This window comes from Pelophylax lessonae (assembly GCF_965119305.1).
Source record: "Pelophylax lessonae genome assembly, chromosome: 1".
NCBI lineage: Eukaryota > Metazoa > Chordata > Amphibia > Anura > Ranidae > Pelophylax > Pelophylax lessonae.
Window position 1 is genome coordinate 264,108,918 of NC_138768.1, and position 21,745 is coordinate 264,130,662.

The window sequence follows — 21,745 nt, forward strand, 5'->3', positions numbered from 1 at the left end:
GGGGCACGCTGATGGGCACATTTTATGTTGGGGGGCACACTGATGGGCACATTTTATGTTGGGGGGGGCACGCTGATGGGCACATTTTATGTTAGGGGGCATGCTGATGGGCAAAACAAAACGTGTAAATTAGCATGCCCCTTAACATAAAATATGCCATCAGCGTGCCCCTTAACATAAAATATGCCCATCAGCGTGCCCCTTAACATAAAATATGCCCATCAGTGTGTCCCTTAACATAAAATATGCCCATCAGCGTGTCCCTTAACATAAAATATGCCCATCAGCGTGCCCCTTAACATAAAATATGCCCATCAGCATGCCCCTTAACATAAAATAAGGGGCACGCTGATGGGCACATTTTATGACAAGGGAGCAATCTGATGGGCACATTTTTGTTTCTTTTATGGGGCACTCTAATGAGCACAACAAAACATGCCAGTCTGCACACTTGGTAAACCTTGAGAGGTTTTTTTTTTTTAAATTGAGCTATTCTCCCCTAAAAATGTGCTCCACATACCTGGAGCCAGGACAGGAGCTGAGCCAAAAGCCGCGAACAGGGGGGCGGGGTGTGCACATAGTGTCACGCCCTAGCTCGCTGCCCGGCTGAGAGGGAGCCGCAGTCAGGAGCAGGGGGCGGGGCGCGCGAGTGACGTCACGCTCCTACTCGCGGCCCAACAGGACACCGCGATGTCCATCAGTCAGTTGCAGGGGGCGGGGCGTGCGGCGGGACGTCACTCCCCGGCACGCGGCCCGTCAGGACACCGGCTGCGAGTGAGCCGGGAGCCGCAAGCGGTCCGGGCGGAAGCATCGTGCGGGCCACCAATGGACCGCGAGCCGCCATTTAGTGACCGCTGCCCTAGGGAATAAAATGGCAGTCATTGCAAATTTTTATGTCACATAGTATTTGCACAGCAAAATTTCAAACACATTTTTTTGGAAAAAAAAACAATTTCATGAAATAAAAAAAATAAACACTAAAAGTTAGTCCCAATTTATTTTGTATAATGTGAAAGATAAGGGTTACGCCAAGAAAATAGATGCCTAACATGTCACGCTTTAAAATTGCGTACACGCGTTGAATGGCGCCGAACTTCGATACTTAAAAATCTCTATAGGCAGTGCTTTAAAAGTTTTTACAGGTTACCTGTTTAGAGTTTAAGAGGAGGTCCTGGGCTAGAATTATTGCTCTCGCTCTAACGATCGCGGTAATACTTTGCATGTGTGGATTGAACGCAGTTTACATATGTGGGCACTACGTACGTATGTGTTCACTTCAATACGACCCCAGATCTTTCCTCCAGGCTGTAAAGCCTGAGATTAAAAAAAAAAAAAAAACGATCTCGGCTTTTCAGCTGAGATCACAGCAGTATTTACAACTGCCAGGCCGGATGTGACGTTCTAACGTCACGCCTGGGCCTCCGAGAGTCATAGAGACTGCCAGAGACCACTTGGTCCTAAACATTCTCTACAGTGTACTTCCGCTGCCGACAGATTCCTTCTTCGGCTCGCTGATTGCACGGGCGAGTTGGTAGAAGCACCGTAGGGTGGCAGGAGGGGGAGAACAATCAAGAACAGTCAAGCGGCTGAACAGCCACTATGATTGTTCTTATGATGAAGGGAATTGCCAGCTGGAAAAAAAATATTTGAATGACGCCTGCAGCTGCAGGCATCATTCAGATATCCCCACTCAAAGCCCAGGATGGCATGTTGTCTGGAGGCCATCAAAGCCAGAGCACCCACCTGTGGATTCTATTTATGTTTTAAAGGAGGTTCTCTGTCCTGAGCACTGCACCTGTTATTCATCGGTTACCCTTAAATGTGCCATATTTCAATATAAATGAATGAAGGTGGTTTCAAAGCATCAATGCAAGGTGACGTCACGCCACGCAACACTGACCCAGATCTGCTCCCTGCTCTCCTCTATCTGATCCTTGTTTTATCAGTTGTGAGTGGCATTGATAGGCGGTTACATTGTGTTTTTTACTGCTTCCGAACTGTCTATTTTCAAAGCTTGTTTGAATGAGGCACAAATGGGTTACTGTATTTGGCTTTTAGGATGTGTTTTATCAGATTCCTATTTGAGCTTCACAAATAGGAGGTTTAAACTTGAGCTATTTATTCTGTAACTTTTAGTGTTTCTGTAAAGTGCATTACAGTGTGTGGGTTTTAAATAGCAATCTATAAATACATGTCTATATTTATATCTACATGCTGTATTTCACATAATCTATTCTGACCCACTTCTTAGGTATTGGGTTGTACGTTCTCTACCCAGACTGTCTGCATACTTTGCATATCTGTCATGCTATTAGCGTGCATAAGCATGTCCTGCACATGTCAGGCTCCATCAGTGGGCGCAGTAAATGCTACATTTACCCCCCCACAGGCATTTGGCCAGCCTTTGTGTGAACCTCCTCCTCATTAATGGCTAGGTGAGATATTTCTGAATGACCAGATTTTCCAGGTGTGCTGGGGCCATGTCAAACTGATCCCTGATATAAAGAAAGAGCCATTGTAACGCAGGGTCACATTTCAAGCATGAAGAATCCCCTCCAGGGTACTTGTCCCTTTATTAATTCTGACTGCAGAGTGCATTTAATATTATTTAATATTCTGGATTCTGCTGCTGTTTAGGTATCCTTAAAAGAAGGTTGAGCCTCACACATATACTGTGTGTACGTGTGTGTGTGTGTGTGTATGTATGTATGTATGTATGTATGTATATATTACCTCACAAAAGTGAGTACACCCCTCACATTTTTGTAAATATTTTATTATATCTTTTAATGTGACAACACTGAAGAAATGACACTTTGCTACAATGTAAATTAGTGAGTGCACAGCTTGTATAACAGTGTGCATTTGCTGTCCCCCCAAAATAACTCAACACACAGCCATTAATGTCTACTAATGAGTACACCCCCAAGTGACCATGTCCAAATTGGGCCCAATTAGCCATTTTCCCTCTTCCGGTGTCATGTGACTCGTTAGTGTTACAAGGTCTCAGGTGTGAATGGGAAGCAGGTGTGTTAAATTTGGTGTTCTAGCTCTCACTCTCTCATACTGGTCACTGGAAGTTCAACATGGCACCTCATGGCAAAGAACTCTCTGAGGATCTGAAAAAAAGAATTATTGCTCTACATAAAGATGGCCTAGGCTAGAAGAAGATTGCCATGACTGAGCTGCAGCACGGTGGCCAAGACCATACAGCAGTTTAACAGGACAGGTTCCACTCAGAACAGGCCTTGCCATGGTCGACCAAAGAAGTTGAGTGCATGTGCTCAGCGTCATATCCACAGGTTGTCTTTGGGAAATAGACGCAGGAGTGCTGCCAGCATTGCTACAGAGGATTAAGAAGTGGGGGGGGGGGGCAGCCTGTTAGTGCTCAGACTATACGCCGCACACTGCATCACGGATTACTGGAACCATGTCCTGTGGTCTGATGAAACCAAGATAAACTCTTTTGGTTCAGATGGTGTCAAGCGTGTGTAGCAGCAACCAGGTGAGGAGTACAAAGACAAGTGTGTCTTGCCTACAGTCTAGCATGGTGGTGGGAGTGTCATAGTCTGGAGCTGCATGAGTGCTGCTTGCACTGGGGAGCTACAGTTCATGGAGGGAACCATAAATGCCAACATGTACTGTGACATACTGAAGCAGAGCATGATCCCCTCCCTTCAGAGACTGGGCCACAGGGCAATATTCCAACATAAGGACCCCAAACACACCTCCAAGACGACCACTGCCTTGCTAAAGAAGCTGAGGGTAAAGGTGATAGACTGGCCAAGCATGTCTCCGGAACTAAACCGTATTGAGCATCTGTGGGGCATTCTCAAACAGAAGGTGGAGGAGCGAAAGGTCTCAAACATCCACCAGCTCTGTGATGTCATCATGGAGGAGTGGAAGAGGACTCCAGTGGCAACCTGTGAAGCTCTGGTGAACTCCATGCCCAGGAAGGTTAAGGCAGTGCTGTAAAATAATGGTGGCCACACAAAATATTGACACTTTGGGCCCAATTAGAACATTGTCACTTAGGGGTGTACTCACTTTTGTTGCCAGCAGTGTGTTGTTATTTTGAGGGACAGCAAATTTACACTGTTATACAAGCTGTACACTCACTACTTTACATTGTAGCAAAATGTCATTTCTTCAGTGTTGTCACGTGAATGTGATTATAATAAAAAAAATTACAAAAATGTGAGGGTTGTACTCACTTTTGTGAGATAGTATGTATGTATGTATGTATGTGTTATGTGTGTGTGTGTGTGTGTGTGTGTGTGTGTGTGTGTGTGTGTGTATATATATATATATATATATATATATATATATATATATATATATATATATATATATATATATATATATACACACACACACCCTGCAGGGGATAGCGTGTCACCAACCCCTCACACTGGATGCGCCAGCTCCTTATAGAAAGTAGGTCATAAGCACTCCACCCTAGACTTTGTTAACCTGTGTCTTGCCAGAAGAGTCCTAAAAATAAAAAAATGAAAACCTAAAAAACAAGATAAATTTAAGCCCTTATTTACAGTAGATCCTCCATTCCCTGCCAGATTTTACTGCATTACTGCAAAGAATGGTTATGGATGATGCTTACAGGGAGTGTGGAGGGTTGTAGTAATTTATTACCATACAACAGAAAATGGCCTCTAGCCTAGATGAGTTGGCAGATTGTGGGAGGGGGTGGCTGGCTTATTATTTGTCTTCAAAATATGAACATTCTTGATTTTTTTTTTTTTGTCAATAAACCTTATATAATATATAGACAGATTTGAGTAGTTGGAAAAGGGATTTTCACCTTTGGGTGTAATTCTGGGTACACATGGGCTGAGAATCGACTAAAAACGGTTTGTGTAGCAGGAAATGGCCGACTTTCAGCCCGTGGTGTACAGCTCCCTGTCCAATAGAAGCCAGTCTTAAGACTAGCTTCTGCCTTATGGGCATACAGGAAAACCAGTATCCAATCAGCTCTGTCAGCCAATGGCCAGTGTGTTTTGGGAGGGGGCAGTCCCCCTATCAGAAGACAATAGCACAGCGGGAAGATTGCTATACTAACCTCAATTGTGTTAGTACAGTGATCTGTCAGGTTTTTTTTTTGTTCAGTCTACTGGGTTGAATGGAAAAAAAGTTAGTGTGTACCAAGCTTACGTTTTGTAAAACTCTTTATCTGCTGGCCTGCGATATGCAGCAAAGGGTAAAATTGTATTACAGTAACTTGTAAAAAAAATAAAAAATGTCTCTTTAATTGGGCTGCACAGTGGTTAGCGCTCCCGCCTAGCAGCACTAGGGGTGTTTGTTTGAATTTCAACCCCGGCACTACCTGCCTGAGTCTGCATGTACTCCCTGTGCCTGCTTAGGTTTCCTCTGGTTACTCCAGTTTCCTCCCACACTCCAAAGACTTGCTGGTAGCTTAATTGGCTCCTGTCTAAATTGGCCTTAGTATGTGTATGTATGAATGGGAGTTAGGGACTTTAGATTGTAAGCTTCTTGAGGGCAGGGACTGATGTTAATGTACAATATATATGTAAAGTGCTGCATAAATTGATAGCACTAAGTACCTAAAATGAAAAAAAAAAAAATGAATTGACTCCTTTTTATATGAGCTATAAAGTTCATAGCCTAGGTAACCTGAATATGTGTGCATAGGGGATGGTTTGGTAACCTGGCTCCCACCATTCAGCTGCTAGCTGTTTCAGGAAAAAGGTAGCTTTTATTTGTTAGCTTAGGGACCCTAAACCTTTTGCAACAGCTATACTGCTCTGTTAATGGAAATGTATTGTTTTCATAGTGTCTAAAGAGAGTCCTACCAAAAAGGCTAAGCTGCTCTTGAAGTGGTGGAGGGGGGGGGTATAGTTTTCACCTTGCACTCAAAGACTGAAAATTCGAATTCCCATCCATTTATTTCTGATAAAGTTTTTTTTGTGCATGCTAGTCTTATTGTACATAGGGCACTAATATTTGATATGCTGATCTCTTCTCTATTGTCCATTGAACATTACAGCTTTATACATTATGTATAATAAGCAACTTAGGGCTATTCTGATGCCTAGGGGAAGAATTGACACAAAGTACATAAAAGCTAAAGACCAGCCCTTACACCTGCTCAGTTATGCTTAGTCCTAAGGAGAATGAATGTCTTCTTCACTTGGATTGGAAGAGTTTTCTACAATCAACAGCTACTGGCAAAGGTATGCTGTATATTGAAAGACCTGGAAGTCTCTCCAGTTATTCAATGAGCTGAGGTTTTCCCAGTTCAAGTATACTGATGTACTCTTTGTAACTGTCCTGTAGACAGCAATGACTACCCATTTGTGTTCCAGTTAAAACAAGACCCTGCTTTTTAGACCAGTTGTCCGGGGATTCAATGCTGAGTTTTGGGACCAGAGCTGTGGCAATTTCACCTGTCAAAAACTCTAAAGACTCACTTCTTGCATATGGCTTTTGAAAGTCCATGGCTGTGTATTGTCACTTTTTTTCTTACAATGTACCAGGGTTTTTTTTTTCCTGCACTGACCGTTTGCTCTCAGTAAATCAACTTATCGTTCACTCTGTTGTCTGCATTAAATTCTGCTAGATGGATCCTCAACGAGCACTTTGAGAAGGCTGTATTTACCACTGGTATAACTGTGACTGTTATGAGCAGCGTTTTCCCAGTCATCTTACATCTTTAAAGATTCATTCAACCGTTCAGGGACCGTTGGACCAGAGGAATATGAATCTTGTTAGACAAACCTGTCAGTGGTCATGGGTGGGTGATTGCGTGGGCGAGTAGGAAGAAATCACTTCTTGTAAATTATGCCAATAGTGGCAGTAAGCCCTCTTGGGCTATTGGCTGCTGCCTTTTGGTACCACCTTATGGTAGTTTCTGCTTGTAGAATAAAGTATAGAGGAAGGAGTTCTCAGTATCCAAAGAAATGTGAGTTTGAAGGTGTTAAAAAGCATTTATAGAAAGTAGTGACAAGGTATATCAAGCCAATGCATTTTGGGGAGAAAAGGAACACCACCTTCTTCAGGGAGGCTGCTTCATGCTAATAGGATGCCTCTGCAACTACAGTCGACACTCTGACAGCTCTCATTATGATATTTTGTTATTAACACACCCGATCTGGGAACCATCCCCTCCTGTTAGCACGCAGATGTGGATAGAGTCAAGACAGTGGTTCGTACATTCTGTTTGACCATTACTTTGAGGGTGAAAGGCAGATGATAGGCAGATGAGTTCCACTTTTAATGCCTTGCAGAGAGCCTTACAAAACCTGGAGGTGAATTGCACCCCTCAGTGTTACCGGGTAGCCAATGCAGTCTTATTTCCTTACTGAAGGTGTGGGCGGTTTCAGCCGCAGACAGTGTACCCACCATCAATAAAAAGTGGGCCATTTTGGATAGGTGATCTACTACCACCAGGATGGAGAGGAAGGTAATCCACAATAAACCCCTTAGCTATCATTTCCCAGGGACAATTTGGGACAGGCAAGGGCCTTAGCAACCCCCAAGCTCTGGTTTTATCACAATTGCTGCGCAGGAACACTGTGCAAGATTTCACATAGTCTTTGCAATTTTGATGCAAGTTAGGCCACCAGAAGGAACGCTGGATTAGCTCAATTGACTTACTGGTCCCAAAGTGTCCAGCTAGCTGATTATCATGGAAGGCTCTGAGGACTTGAGATCACACCTCCTGGGGCACAGAGATCTGATCTTCGAGCCATAACACTTTGTCCTGCCTTCTTAATGACTCATGTTCAGGTCATGAGCTTAGCAAGAAGGCTTCTTCATTGGATGCTTTGAGACTGGGCTGGATCAGCAAAAAATGTTTGAAGGACAAGATAGTGTTCAGGGGTGCAGACTCAGGCAAAATGGGAAAAATGTGGGATAGCGCATTTGCCTTCCCATTCTTGGATCCTGGGTGATAGGTTATGTGGAAACTAAATCTGGAAAAGAACATAGCCCATCTGGCCTGCCAGGGCCTCTGGTGCTTTGCGGACCTTAAGTATTCTAAATTTTTATGATCCGTGAAAATCATAATTTGATGGTTAGCGCCTTCCAAGAGGTACCTCCATTCTTTAAAGGCCACCTTGATTGCTAAAAATTCCATGTCACGTCAGTGTTTCTCAGCTTAGCTTAGCTTCCAGGAACTGAAAGCTACAGAGTGGAGCAGCACCTTGAGACCTTGACCTTGTTGAGCTATTTCGGCTCTCGTCACCACTTCAGAAGCATTTACTTCCAGCACGCAGGGTAATGCAGGGTTTGAGTGTTGCAAAACAGGGGCAGAGGTGAACAGGGTCTTCAACTGTTGTTCAAAAGCTGCTTGAGCCTCCTCATTCCACAAGAAATGTGTATGCTAGCTGGCGAGTTGGGTGATTGGGGCAATGATGATTGAAAAGTTCCTAAAAGAAATTGGCAATCCCCCACAAATCTCTGAACCCCCTTTCTGTCAGAGGGTGTTGGCCAGTCCAGGATTGCAAAGCATTGGGTCCATGACCACTCCCTTCATGGAGATTATTAGCCCAGAAACTGAATAGACTGTTTTTCAAACTCACATTTTTCTGCTTTCGTGTACAGGCGTTCTCAAGGTGGTCAACACTTTTCCGACATGGTCTTGGTGGAGTTCAAGTAAAGCTGATAAAATCAAGATATCATCTAGGTAGACAATTAAGAACAGGTCAAGCTATTCTCTGAAAATGTCATTTGCAAAGTGTTGAAATGTCGCAGGGACATTACATAGTCCAAATGACATGACAAGATACTCCTAAGTGTCCAATGTGCATCAGGAAAGGCAATGATTGGAAAACTGCCTTCCGGACACGGACTAAATTGTAGGCCCCCCCCCGTAAGTCCAGTTTTGTAAATACTCGGGCTGACCGGAATCTCTGAAATAGTTCAGGGACCAGGGAAAGTGGATACCGCATTTTTTAAAATGTAATTTTATTAAGTTCTCCGTAGTCTACATAGGGTCCCCGGCAGATGAGAAAGAGGGGCGGATAAATCCCTTGACAAGGTTCTCGTTAATGTATCGCCAGAGGGCTTCACGCTCCAGTTGGGGAGATCCGCCCGAAGGGTATATCTGCTCCTGGGAGGAGTTCAATTGGACAGCCGTAAGACTGGTGACAAGGGAGTATGTCGGCCTTCTTTTTGTCAAATACATTGAGGAAGTTGTGGTAAGTAGGAGGAACAGATTAACTGAGAGGCATCTAATACTGGTTGAGCAGAGAGGCATGCAGAAACATTGGTGGATGAAGAGATGTAGCAATGCTGGAGGCAGTAGCTAGAAGAGAAGGTAATTTTCTCCCTTGGACCAATTTTGAAGGTTGTGGACATGCAACCAGGGTATTCCAAAGATGGCTGGGAACATAGGAGCCCTGATGACCAGAGTCAGTAGTTGTCAGGAAAGTAATGGTCTCCTGAGTAACGGGTCCCAAACTAGGAGTGGTGCTGTCAGCAAGGTGCACACATCAAGTCTTTGTTTTTTCTAGTAAAGGGAAATGCGTAGGTTCTTGGCAAGGGTAATGTCCAAAAAGCAGCTGCGGGCTCCAGAGTCAAGGATTCCCAGCAGCTTGACCTCCTTTCCAGTCACCTGTAATGACATGGGGAGAATGACATGAGTGGACAAAGTTCTGGATAAATGAATGTATATAGGATACGGCTGGTCAGACAGGGTAGGTGCTTAGGAGGTGGCCCATGGCCCAACAGTATAGGCAGAGGTTGCCTTGTCATCAACAAGGCCTTTCTTCAAGAGTTAGGGCAGGTCAAAGAAGGCCGATTTGAATTGGCTCTTCAGAAGTTCTGTTCCCGGGATCTTTGGTAGTACCCATGTGGGCCGAAAGGCATGCGTGCATTCAGAACGTCATTCCCCCAGGTGATGATTCAACTGGATGGAGAGTTGAAGGAGGTCTTTCAGAGGTCTTCCCCACTCCAGCAGTGGCCAATAAATTTTAGTATTGTGGTATTACAGAAAACCACATTCAAGCTTATTCGGGACATTTTCCTGGACATTGTTCTTCCGTAAGGTAGCCTTTCATGTGGCCATCACTTTAGCTAGAAGGGTCTCTGACTTATGAGCATTGTTAAATAAGATTTCTACTTAACTGTATATTTATCCAGTGCACTTTGTAAAATATACAGTATCCACATCATGAGCAATGCAGCTTATTAGGCTTACCCTCACTGTGACTGAGCTATTTCAAGAGTTTTCATTCTTCCTGCATGTGAGTGGGCAGATTACTTTATCGCAAGATCTTCTTTTTTTTTTTTTTTCTGCTTTCATTCAGAGTATAAAGTCAAGTCATAATGCACTTCAGCCCTCTCCTTTTTTTCTTTTTTTTTTTTTTTTAAAGATAAACTTTATTGTACATGATCAAAAAGAAAAATGTACAGTACATTTGTGCAAAAATCGTATGCAAAAAACAAAAGGAAAAAAGGGAAGTCCAGTCATTACATGTGGAACATAAAGTAGATTGAATTAATGGATTTAACATATCATAGAAACATCTCTGCTTGTGTTGAGTAAATATCTTCTGCAGAATGACACGCAGTATCCCATCATTTGAGCAACGTGAGAAATAAGGTTCGATCACAGGTGTCAGATGATATAGATACAGAAAGCTATAGTAGGAGGAGTAGTAGATTTCCACTGGGTAATAGAGAACTAATCGTAGAAAAAATTGAGTGTTTTTGGATAGGGACTAGTCGTCAGTGTATCCAAGGAGACACCTCAACTGATTGCAAACATTAGGTATTAAAAAAATAGAGCTAATATATGCAGTGACCTCTGACCAAAATGCTCTGACAGGCGGACACTCCCACACCATATGATAAAATGTGCCATCCGCTAAGGAACACCTGGGGGAATAGTGCAGTAGGTAATCTGTTCAATCTGTAAAGGAGACAAGGCGTGAAATATGCTCAGTACAAACATTTAGCTTGGATAATCTTATCCCTGGAGGAGATGACTGTAGGGACTTGTAATGGCAGGATGTCTTGCCAGATTTCCTCCGTAAGTTCTGGTATATCTGCACGCAATTTAGATTCCTTGAAATTGAGTCTACTGGTTTTGGAGTCTAATAAAGAACCGTAGTAGGTAGATATTAGTTTGGAATGGTTCGGGTCTACTAAAAGACGTTCTAAAGGGGAAGGTTGTATAGAGGTGTTACGTAGGCCAAATTGAGCTGCAGCTGTGGGTCGCAATTGAAGATACCTAAAATATGCAGTAGGGGGGAGCCCATAGGCAGTATGGAATTCAGAAAAGGAGCAAAACGCGTCTGTGGTGAATAGATGGGATATCAGTTTCACTCCCTGTTTAGCCCAGTATGCCCCATCCTTTCGCTGAAAAAATTCTTCTATTTGTGGATTGTTCCACGAGGGAACATTAGGAGAATATGAGGGATTCACATCAGCTGCTAGTAGATTTTGATGCTTTAAAAATCCTTATGGTTAAAGATAAGATGTCGGTATTATCTCTACCTAAAGTGGATTGGTGGGGAATAAGATTCTAAAGTGATTCATAGGATGTGAGAATTGCTGCATCCAAAGCTGTAGCTGCATTATGTTCCAGATAAAATCACCAGTGGGCATGAACCAGTTGAGAAGCTATATAGTATGTTTATAAATTGGGAGCTGCTAGGCCTCCTTCTAAAACAGGCAATTGAAGTGTATCCTTTGCAATTCTAACTGATTTACCACCCCAAATAAAGGACGTAAGGATAGCGTCAATCTCCTGAAATCGGCGTTTAGGAACATATATTGGGGAATTACTCAGAATGTAAAGAGAGCATTGCAAAAAGCTCATTTTAAATATATTTATCTTGCCCAATAAATTGAGAGGAAGATTAGACCACACTTTCAAAGTCGCTTAAGGAGAGGGTCTATTTTGTTTTTAAGATCTACAGACAGTGGTTGCTGCACTATTACTCCTAAATAATGAAAAGTATTGACAATTTTTAATGGGCATGAGGGCAGAAGGGGTATCGGTTTGTCAGGATCCAAAGGAAATAAGAGTTTTTTTCCCAATTCACCAGAAACCCCAAGAAATGGCGGAACCTTTAAATAGTTTGTAAAAGCATAGTGAGGGAGGACTGAGAGTCAGCTAGGTAAATTAGCATGTCATCTGCATAGAGGGATACTTTTTTTCTCAAGTTCATTAATTATCAAATCCTTAATATCGGAGTTACCCCTTATCCGTTCCACCAGAGGCTTTATTGCCATAGCAAATAGTAGTGGTGATGGAGGGCATCCCTGCCTAGTGCCTCTCACTATGGGAAAGGGATCTGGCACAGAGGTGTTCACTCTTAGGCTGGCCATACACTATACAATTTTCTTGTTCAACTTTCCTTTAGATTTACCAAAACCGTGTAATATAGGGTCAAACCTAAACACTTTCAATTTGTATGCAATCAGGCAGGCCCTTGCACTACATAGTTAAAGGTAAATCTAAAGGAAATTGAATAAGAAAATTGTATAGTGTATGGCCAGCCTTAGTCTAGCCTTGGGCTTATTAAATAATAATTGAATCCATCTAAGAAACTTGCCAAATTTTGCCATTACTTCCTGTAGGTATGGCCATTCCACCGAGTCAAAGGCTTTATTGGTGTCCAGGGATAGTAATTATCCTGGAACCTGTGTTATCGTGTTTAGCTTGCATTTTGGTGAAAAGGCTACGTAGGTTAATGAAAGTGGAATGGCCTGGGATAAATCCAGTTTGGTCAGACCTTATAATGGAGGTAATTACTTTATACTAGAATTTGGACGTCAGAATTAATCAGGGAGATAGGGCGGTAAGATTCTCAATAATGATGATCTTTATGGGGTTTTGGTATAAGTACAATTAAGGCCTCAGATATGGAAGGCAATTGTCCCTCTTTCAAGGCGTGATTATAAATTCCCAATAGGTGTGGAATTAGAATTTATTTATATTGTAGGTACCACTGTATAGAAAAGCCATCCAAGCCCAGTGTTTTGTTTATGGGTAATGGATTGTATGGCCGCACCAATTTTTTCTGAAGGTCAAAGGTGCTTCTAGCATTGCAATCTGTTCTGTAGATAACTTGGGGAGCTTAATGTTGTACAAGTAATCCTCCAGCTCCACAATTGTGTAGTGTGCTCTAGAGGTGTACAGCTCTGAGTAGAAGGCGACAAAAGCCTCTCCAACCCCTGCATTCTGTTCAACCACTATACCAACCGAGTTTTTAATTCTAGGAATACAGCAGGGCTGAAAATCATGTCTTGAGAGATATGCTAGAAGGTGGCCACTTTTATCCCCAAACTCAAAACATTTTTGATTCTGATACTGTAATTATTTTTGGGTGCGTTCTAGTAGAACCAGATCTAATACTCTGGCTTTTTGTCGCCATGTGGAATAGTTATCAGGATTAGGGGAAGTTGAATAGCGAGCCTCCGCAGCATAATTTTTTTTTTCCAGCATCCAATAGTTTAGACTGGATAGTCCGTCGGCTGCCCATATAGCAGCAGCGACGATGTCCCTCATAGTGGCCTTGAAGGCATCCCAGACCATAGGAGTGGAGGCACTCTGGCTATTAGTAATCCAGAAAGCATTCATATCCTCAAGATCTTGGGTCTATCACAGCTTGATCAACAAGCCAAAGAGGGCTCAATATGAGGTAGGCACATCTAAGGCAAGGTCAATTAGTAAAGGTGAGTGATCAGATACCGCTCTAGGGAGATATCTAATCGAAGACACCTTGTTGAGTATAGCATGAGATGGTAAACCTAGGTCAATACGAGATAGGGTGCCATATGTATCAGAATAACAGGAGTATTCCTTTGTATCCGCATGTCTCCATTTCCAAGCATTCACAAGATCAAATTTCTCTAAATAGGAGCATAAAGGGGTAGTACGAGAGGTAGACCCTCCTAAGCAGTGAAGAGAATTGTCAAGGACCATATCATACCAAGAAATCACTAGCTAGAAGTAGAGGTCCTTCAGCCGACTCTACCACCAATCTCATTATGCGTTCCAATAGGTTCTTAGTGAGTGGAGGTGGTATATATAAATTAACGATAGTATAGGGTTTACCTAGGATTTCAAGGATATGGATAACAAAACATGCTTCGGGGTCTGTTTTAACTTGTTTGAGGGAAATTGGTGCAGATTTTGTAATCAATATGGAAGTACCCCAAGAATATGTAGATTAAGTGGAATGGATTGCATAGGCTATTCTGGCGCGTTTAAGAACCATGACTCTAGAGCCCTGTAGATGTCTCTTGGAGCAGAATCTTTCCTATGTGCTTGTTCAATTACGAAAAGGGGTGAGAACGTGGAGGCACCAAAAGTGGAAATAAGCCAGCGTTCCATAATGGCCTCAGGATTTTTGCCCTCAGAGCCCTCTGGGAATCCCAGAAAGCATAATTTATTACGCCGCAAGCGATCTTCTATATCAGTCAGTTTATCTATAGTGACATTCTGACCCTTACAGAAGTTAACTGTAGCTTGTAATGGACTAGTAGTGACCTCCAGATCACTGGTACGCTGCTTAGCATAACAACCCTGTGGCAGAGGTTATGCACATCTTGTTTAAGAAATGATAAATCCATCCGGACTGAATCAATTTGTGTAGTAGAGGTCATCTGGCAATGTTGAATGGCCTCCATTATTTGAGACAGTATAGGCTCTGTATGATTTTTTCTGTATGATCTGTATTATTCTGAGAGGCCTGTGTCCCAGTGTCAGAGAAGAGACATGCTGGCAGATCAGCTAGGCTACGATCTAGGATGCCTGCAGACTCACCCTGTGTAGGCGCAGGCTGTTCAGTCTGGCTGTGTCTTTGCGGTGACACGAGGGAGGCCGGCGCCATCTTGGATCAGAGAACCGGAGGAGAGAGGAGCCTTGAAACATGGGGTGCCAGCGCTACCATGTCGGATTTAACCATTTCTTAGATGGCACACCACAGGCAGGGACGTTATGGCTGATTTGCAATTACTAGGTCAGGAGTATCAAGGCAGGATGGAGGGGGGTAGAATGAAGTTCCAGAGAACCGCTGCTTACATCCCTGAAGTTGGCCACGCCCCTTAGCCCTCTATTTTCACTTAGATCCGGGACAGTGACTCAATTGCCATTTGGGACTGATAAAGGCAAGACCATGTTGTTCGTCATCATCTTGATGGTCACATTTGGAGTTACTGTCTTAAATTCCATATCCTTAGTATCTCTAGGCAACATTCTTAGCATCCACCTAATTACAAATTTTATCCATGAAGTAAATTTCAAATTATTTGTCCAATTAGAAGTAATCGTTTCCAAGATATTTTGTTTACAATTTAATTATAATCTTTTTTTTTTTTTTTTTTTTTTTTTTTACACAGAAATTGGAGGCAAAATCTCTTATTAAGTTGAACATTGCCAAGAACCAGGATGGTAAGCTATTGATTAAATTATAACTAAAGATAAAACTTTAAATTCTTTTTGTAGAAGCCCATAACACTGGTCTGTTTACCTGGACATTTGTGCACACACACACCCTCAGCACTACCCGCAGCACCCCTCCTGTCCTAATATTGAAGTATATATGTGCCCTCTGCACCTATCCCACATGCAGTGCCCAGGCTAGTGATGGCGAACCTTGGCATCCCAGATGTTTTGTTATTACATTTCCCATGATGTTTATGCACTCTTCAGTGTAGTTGAGTATCATGGGAAATGTAGTTCCAAAACATCTGGGCTGGGAAGGTTCGCCATTGCTGGCCTAGACCTTTGCAACCTATTGGCCTACAATTAGGTAAAAAAGCAACAATCGGACATTTATTTGCGGAAAGCTCCAAACAGGACTGAATGTGCAGATGTAAAGTTGAATTGTGTTTTCGGTAATCTCTCTAGTTCTGCTGCCTTTTTACGATCCTGCCACAGATTTAGTTAAAAAGCATAAATCCACTTTTGTTGAGGAAAAAACATTCCCCTCTGTCATCTATGTACATTACAAGGATTTTAACAAACTTTGTTGCAGATTCCTACCTTTTGATGTTCTAAAGAAATCACTTTTTGTTCCTCTGTGCTGAGTAGGTCTATGGGAGTGGTTTCATAATTATCAATCAGCTGTAGCAGCTGCAGAGCTCTAATGAGGAAATCTGCTGGGCCTGCATCCCTTTAGACGTGTTCCTATTGGGAGTATCTCACCAAAAATTATATTTTTTGTTTCAGGGGATGCCTGAAATCTGACTTGTATCTTAGTGTAGACTTCTGGGAAATTCAGTGAGCCAATCACACAAGTAGAAATATTATTTTTTGGGGAGGTGTCTGTACACATTCTGTGTACAGAACACCTCCAGGTAGTCATATTGTATTGCATTTTCAGAAAATTACAGAGCTGCAGATTGAATGGGAAAGGTAATTTTTAATGACATGTGTTGCAATTGTATATGCTATATTATTTTTTTATCGCAATTGTATATGCTATATTATTTTTTTTTTTTTTATATTATTTTTTCCCCATGAAAATAGAGTTACCCTTTGTATCAAATGTGGGAAACAACAAAATTTATAGTAAAGGTATACTGGACAGCCACTGAAATATCTAGTGAATATTTAAAATGAACAGACACACCAATAACAATTTTGATAAATAGCATAAAATAAAACTTTACTGGACAACAAAATACATAAAGCTTCTTGCACATAAAAAATACCATGAACAATACACCAAATAACAAGACTTAAACATACATTCCTATTTCCAATATCCCAAAGAAAGGTCAAATAACAATTAACTCTGGCAACAGCTTTAACTCGATATCTGGAATAGGACAATGAGGTCTTGGCTGCATGTTAATACAACTCCATGCTAGAGACTCTATTTAAAGTCCTGTATACCAGAGACCACCCACAGGATGTGGTCATTCCTTTTGACCACTCACATGTTGTCTTGTGAGTGAGGTCATCAACACATGGTTGCACTCCCCCCCCCCCCCCCCCCCAACCACATGGTTAATTGGATATGCGGCAGCCATCTTTACATACACGACATCAAAGCTCACTAATCCACCTGTGGGTGAGAGATGATATTACACATGTATGGGAACATTTGTCATGAATAATTAAAAAATATACACCCTTTAAGCAGTTTTTCATCATAGAGATCCTTTGAAGTATATAAAAACTGAAGTGCAGTTCTATTTAAAGGGTAACTCCCCTTTTGGGGGTAAAAATAATAGCAAATAAAAAAAAATATAGCGTATACAATTGCGACACAAGTCATATTGTAATTGAATGTTATTAATAATTACCTTTCCTTTTCCTTTTCAATCTGCAGCTCTGTAATTTTCTGAAAATGCAATGCAATATGACTACCTGGAGGTGTTCTGTACACCAGAATGCCCCCCAGAATCGCCATTTCCTGCTTGTGTGATTGGCTCACTGATATTCCCAGAAGTCTACACTAAGAGCCCTTTCACACTGAGAAGCTTGAAAACTGCCCATAAATCGCTGTGTGCTTTTGCGCCGCTTTTGAGGCGTTAGGGGTGCACTTTTTTTTTTTAAGGACAAGTGACTCAAAAACTGCTTCAAGAATCATTTTGAGGCGCTTCCCAATTATTTCAATGGAGAGGACATTTTTTAGTGCTCCAAAGATGCTGCTTGCAGGATTTTTCCCCGCCCCACCCAGTGTGAAAGCATTCATTGATTTTTATGAGAATAGGTTTTCGTGAGCTTTTCAGGCGCTTTTTTAACGCCAAAGTGCTTGAAAAGCGCCTTAGTGTTAAAGCGGTTGTATCCCGCTTTTTGACACTTTTACCTACAGGTAAGCCTATAATAAGGCTTACCTGTAGGTACAAATAATATCTCCTAAACCGGCACGGTTTAGGAGATATTAGCAGTGCATGCAGCCGCTCGCGCTCTGAAGGTCCGGGGGGACCTTCAATTATGTTTACCGGGAGCTTGCGCAGGAGTGACGTCATCGCGGCTTCGGCCAATCATCGCGCCGGAGCCGTCTCTTCCGGCCAATCACCGCGCCGGAGCTGCCGAACCCGGAAGAGACGGCAAGGGATCATGGCAGCGCCCGCAGCGATGTCTGGGGGTCTGTGTCGGGGCTTCGTTCTAAGGTAAGTTACACATAATGGGCTAGTATGCGATGCATACTAGCTCATTATGCCTTTGTCTTGCATGGTTTTTTTTTTTTTTTTTTTTTTTTCTTGCATGGTTTTTTTTTTTTTTTTTTTTTTTTTTTTAGGGTTTACTACCGCCTTAAAGGGCTCTAAGATACAAGTCAGATTTCTGGCATCCCCTGCAACAAAAATGTAATTTTCGATGAGATACTTCCAATAGGGAATCACGCTTAAAGGAATGCAGACCCTCCATATTTTACTCATTCGAGCCCTGCTGGTGGAGCAGGTGGTTGATAATTATGAAAACACTCCTATTAGATCCACTTTCCACATGGACACAGACAAACACACAGGCAAGAAGGTAGAAATCTGCAGCCGAGTTGATTAAAATCCTTGCAATGTACATAGAGATCACCCAGAAGGGAATGTGTTATTTTTTTTTTTTTTTCTCAACAAAAGTGGAGTTACTTTTTAATAGTTGAGCTTGCCAGTCACTTGCTAAAAACAATAGTTGAGATACGTTTCCATTTTGTTGTTGTTGTTCTTCTTTTTTAATTTTTTTTTTCTTTTTTTTTAACCTCTTTAGGCAAGTATCACTGCCCTGTCCTCTTCTCTGTATTCACCAATAACTCACACATTGTGACTATTGCCAACACCGGAAATGTCTACTCCTATGAGGTAGGAAAGTATAAAGACTGCAGCCTCTAAACATTGGAGTTAATGTGCAACCACTTAATGATGAAACGCTTGCTTTGTAGCTTGCACATTACTGTTGTAAATGTGAGCCATGCTTGTAAAATATGCTATATGATTCACGTTTAAGGATGTATTGTGTTACTTATACGTCTGTCTTTGCATTAAAACAAAGTATGCAATTTCTCCACCCAGGCTGTTGAACAATTAAACATTAAGCCGAAGAGCTACAAAGATCTACTAACTGATGAACCTTTTACCCGTCAGGACATTATAACTCTGCAGGTAGGAACTTGCATCATCCGGTCCTCTATAAGGTCAAAAGCTGTGACAGTTTCACATGAATGCACCTCTGTATTTGCACACAAGAATGTTACTGTTACCTCAGTTCTTTTAAATAGTTTTTTTTTTTTTTTTGTGCATTTTGGTTAATGTTGTTGTTCTCTAAAAGACTGTAAGTATGCTCATTTTTATCAGAAGATTCTTGGAGAGAGCATTGAAAACGAATTTCTGTACTGGCATTCTCATCTAAGATGTCCCTCTGCTATGATAAAGGCAATATTTAGAAATGTTGATTGTGCTTTAGCAGTTTTCTGAAAAAATTTACATTGTTCCATCATCAACTGAAGGACATTGGAATTCAAACAGACGAGTTATTCTGCCGACTTCAGGAGATTGGGACACTGGCAAAAAGAAAAATTGTAAGCCAGCTCTTGTATAATTCCTTCTCTACCAAGCATACCTCTGTTCTTTTTCCTGGTAACCAAGGCGGCTTAAAAAAAAAAAAGTATCCTGTTCCCTTAACCGCTTTATGACCGCTCGCCGCAGTTATATTGCGGCAAGCATCCGCTCCTGCGCGAACCGCCGTAGCTATACGTCAGTCGCGCGCAGGAGGCTAGGGGGCGGCACACTCCCACCCCCGCTTCTCAGCGGGGAAGCCGATGCAGCGGGCAGGCGGCTCCGATTGCCGCCTGATACCCATATACCCACGATCGTTCACTGCTGAGAGAGAACAACGGTCAGCTGTTGTAAACACAGCCGACCGTTCTTCTCCCTGGGATGATCATAGCGCTCCTGTGATCCTTCTATATAGGAACACAGGTCTCTATGGTCATTTCACAAGCCACCCCCCCCCCCCCCCCACAGTTAGAATTTTTCCCCTAGGCTCACATTTAATCCCTTAATCACCCACAATGTTAACCCCTTCCCGGTCAGTGTCATTATTACAGTAACAATGCATATTTCTCTATCGCTCATTGACAGACGTAGTCTTCTTGATTCTCAAGAGCTGGGTTATGTTGTCTCCGCAGGAGTAGGACTAGGCAGAAAGACAAAACGTTCTGGCTCCACCTTAGGGGCAGTCCCTGAGGGTATATCCTCCCTCTCTCTGCTACAGGGAATCAGTTTTTTTCTGTCTAGTCAGGAGTAAGGACCTAAGTTCCTTGCTGGGATCTTTTGGTCCTGGCAAGATTTTTTTCTTTAGAAAAAACATTTTTTAGGTAGTTTTTCTCCAGTGTTTTTTTCCTGTGAGATCTTCAAGCAAAAACGCCGGACTGGGCGACACTTGTGGTCACCCCAGCCGGCCTACGAGCGCGCGCAGACCATTGCATTGCGCTTGGTCGGCCGCGACACATTCAAGTAAGTATGCGGGGCCGGGCGACGGGCTGGATGTTGAGATCCAGTGGTCACCCCGGTTTCTGCCTACGAGCGCGTGCAGACCAGAGCTCCGCGCTGGGTCGGCCGCGACGGAGTCCCAGTGGAGGGACTGACCTTGCGAGTTAAAAGTCTCGCTTGGATGCCAGGAACCAGAGAGTCGAGGCGTCCGGAGTGGTCCACAACCCCCCACCCCGGTGGAGAGGGTATTGTGAAGAGAGGGTGCCTGTCGGTTTGGTATGGTGAGTAAACGTCCCCTTTTTTCTTTCCTCGTTATAAGGTAGTATGTATTATGGGCCCCTCCATACATGGTCAGTATATATCTGACACTAAAAGTCCCCCTTGTAAATACAGTATGTGTTTGTGGAAAGTGGACTTGGTTTGAGAGCTAACACTCTACCCAGCAGACTGTAACATTACAGCAGACATAGGAGGTATAATCCTACCTTATTTGTAGTGTATCTCCTGTAGATCCATATATCGCCACTTAGCAGAGATGCAGGTGGATGTGCTGGGAAAACGATTTCGGCGGTCCGCCGTCATTTTGCCGTAGACCAAGTGCATGTATGTCCTCAGGTCACGCCGGCCGCCATGTTTTTGGAGTCTTATGTCTCTTGTATGGGGGCGGCCATGTTTCATGAGCCCAGCTACCTCGTGGAGAGCTGGGAACGCCGGAAGGCGTACACAGGGGGCGGAGCCACGTCCTTCTACCCGGGAAAAAGCAACAGCTCCTTCCAGTCTGTAAAAGACAGACGCTGACTGCAGTTGGTTGGAAACTTCACTGCATCGGTTGGTGAGCCTTGGGGGTCCCTCTCTCTCTCTGTGGGGATCGAGAAGCAGGTACTCTGAGGGGCGCTATTGCGCTAGGGGGAGACACATAAAAAAAAAAAAAAATTAAAAAAAAAAAAAAAAAGAGGTATTTTTTTATTTAAAAAAAAAAAAGATAGTTTTTTGTTTTTTTCTGGCAGAGGTGTCCTGAATTAACATGGACCCTGCCACTCATGTATCTCCACCGGATCCCCTCGAGGTGTCTGCAGGATCCTCCAGCACCCCACTGATGGTTGAATCATTGTCAGCTATTATGGAAACTTTTGTGTCCCGGGTGGAAGTGGCTTGTCAGGGACAGGGCGCAAGAAAGCGACCCCCGCCTAACCCCTTATTATCTGAAACCTCGGATTCAGACTCTGAGCCTATTTCTGCAGTTGCAGGTACTTCATCTGGGATTGGTGTCTCGGGTACTGTCTCTTCAGACAGTGAGGAGGATGTTTCGGCATCAGCCATAGCCCGAGAGGAAGCGTTGGTAAACGCACTCATTGTATCTGTTCAAGAAACCTTA

General features: G+C 42.9%; 1 protein-coding gene across 1 annotated transcript in view; it reads left to right on the forward strand.

Moving 5' to 3' along the window:
* The window catches only part of PPIL2 (peptidylprolyl isomerase like 2), a 102,389-nt gene that overhangs the window by 36,778 nt on the left and 43,866 nt on the right, over positions 1-21,745 (forward strand). The window contains exons 6-8 of the mRNA XM_082243090.1: positions 15,334-15,385; positions 18,650-18,741; positions 18,952-19,041. Of these exons, the coding sequence (XP_082099216.1) occupies positions 15,334-15,385; positions 18,650-18,741; positions 18,952-19,041 (234 nt within the window). The remainder of the gene's footprint in view (positions 1-15,333; positions 15,386-18,649; positions 18,742-18,951; positions 19,042-21,745) is intronic.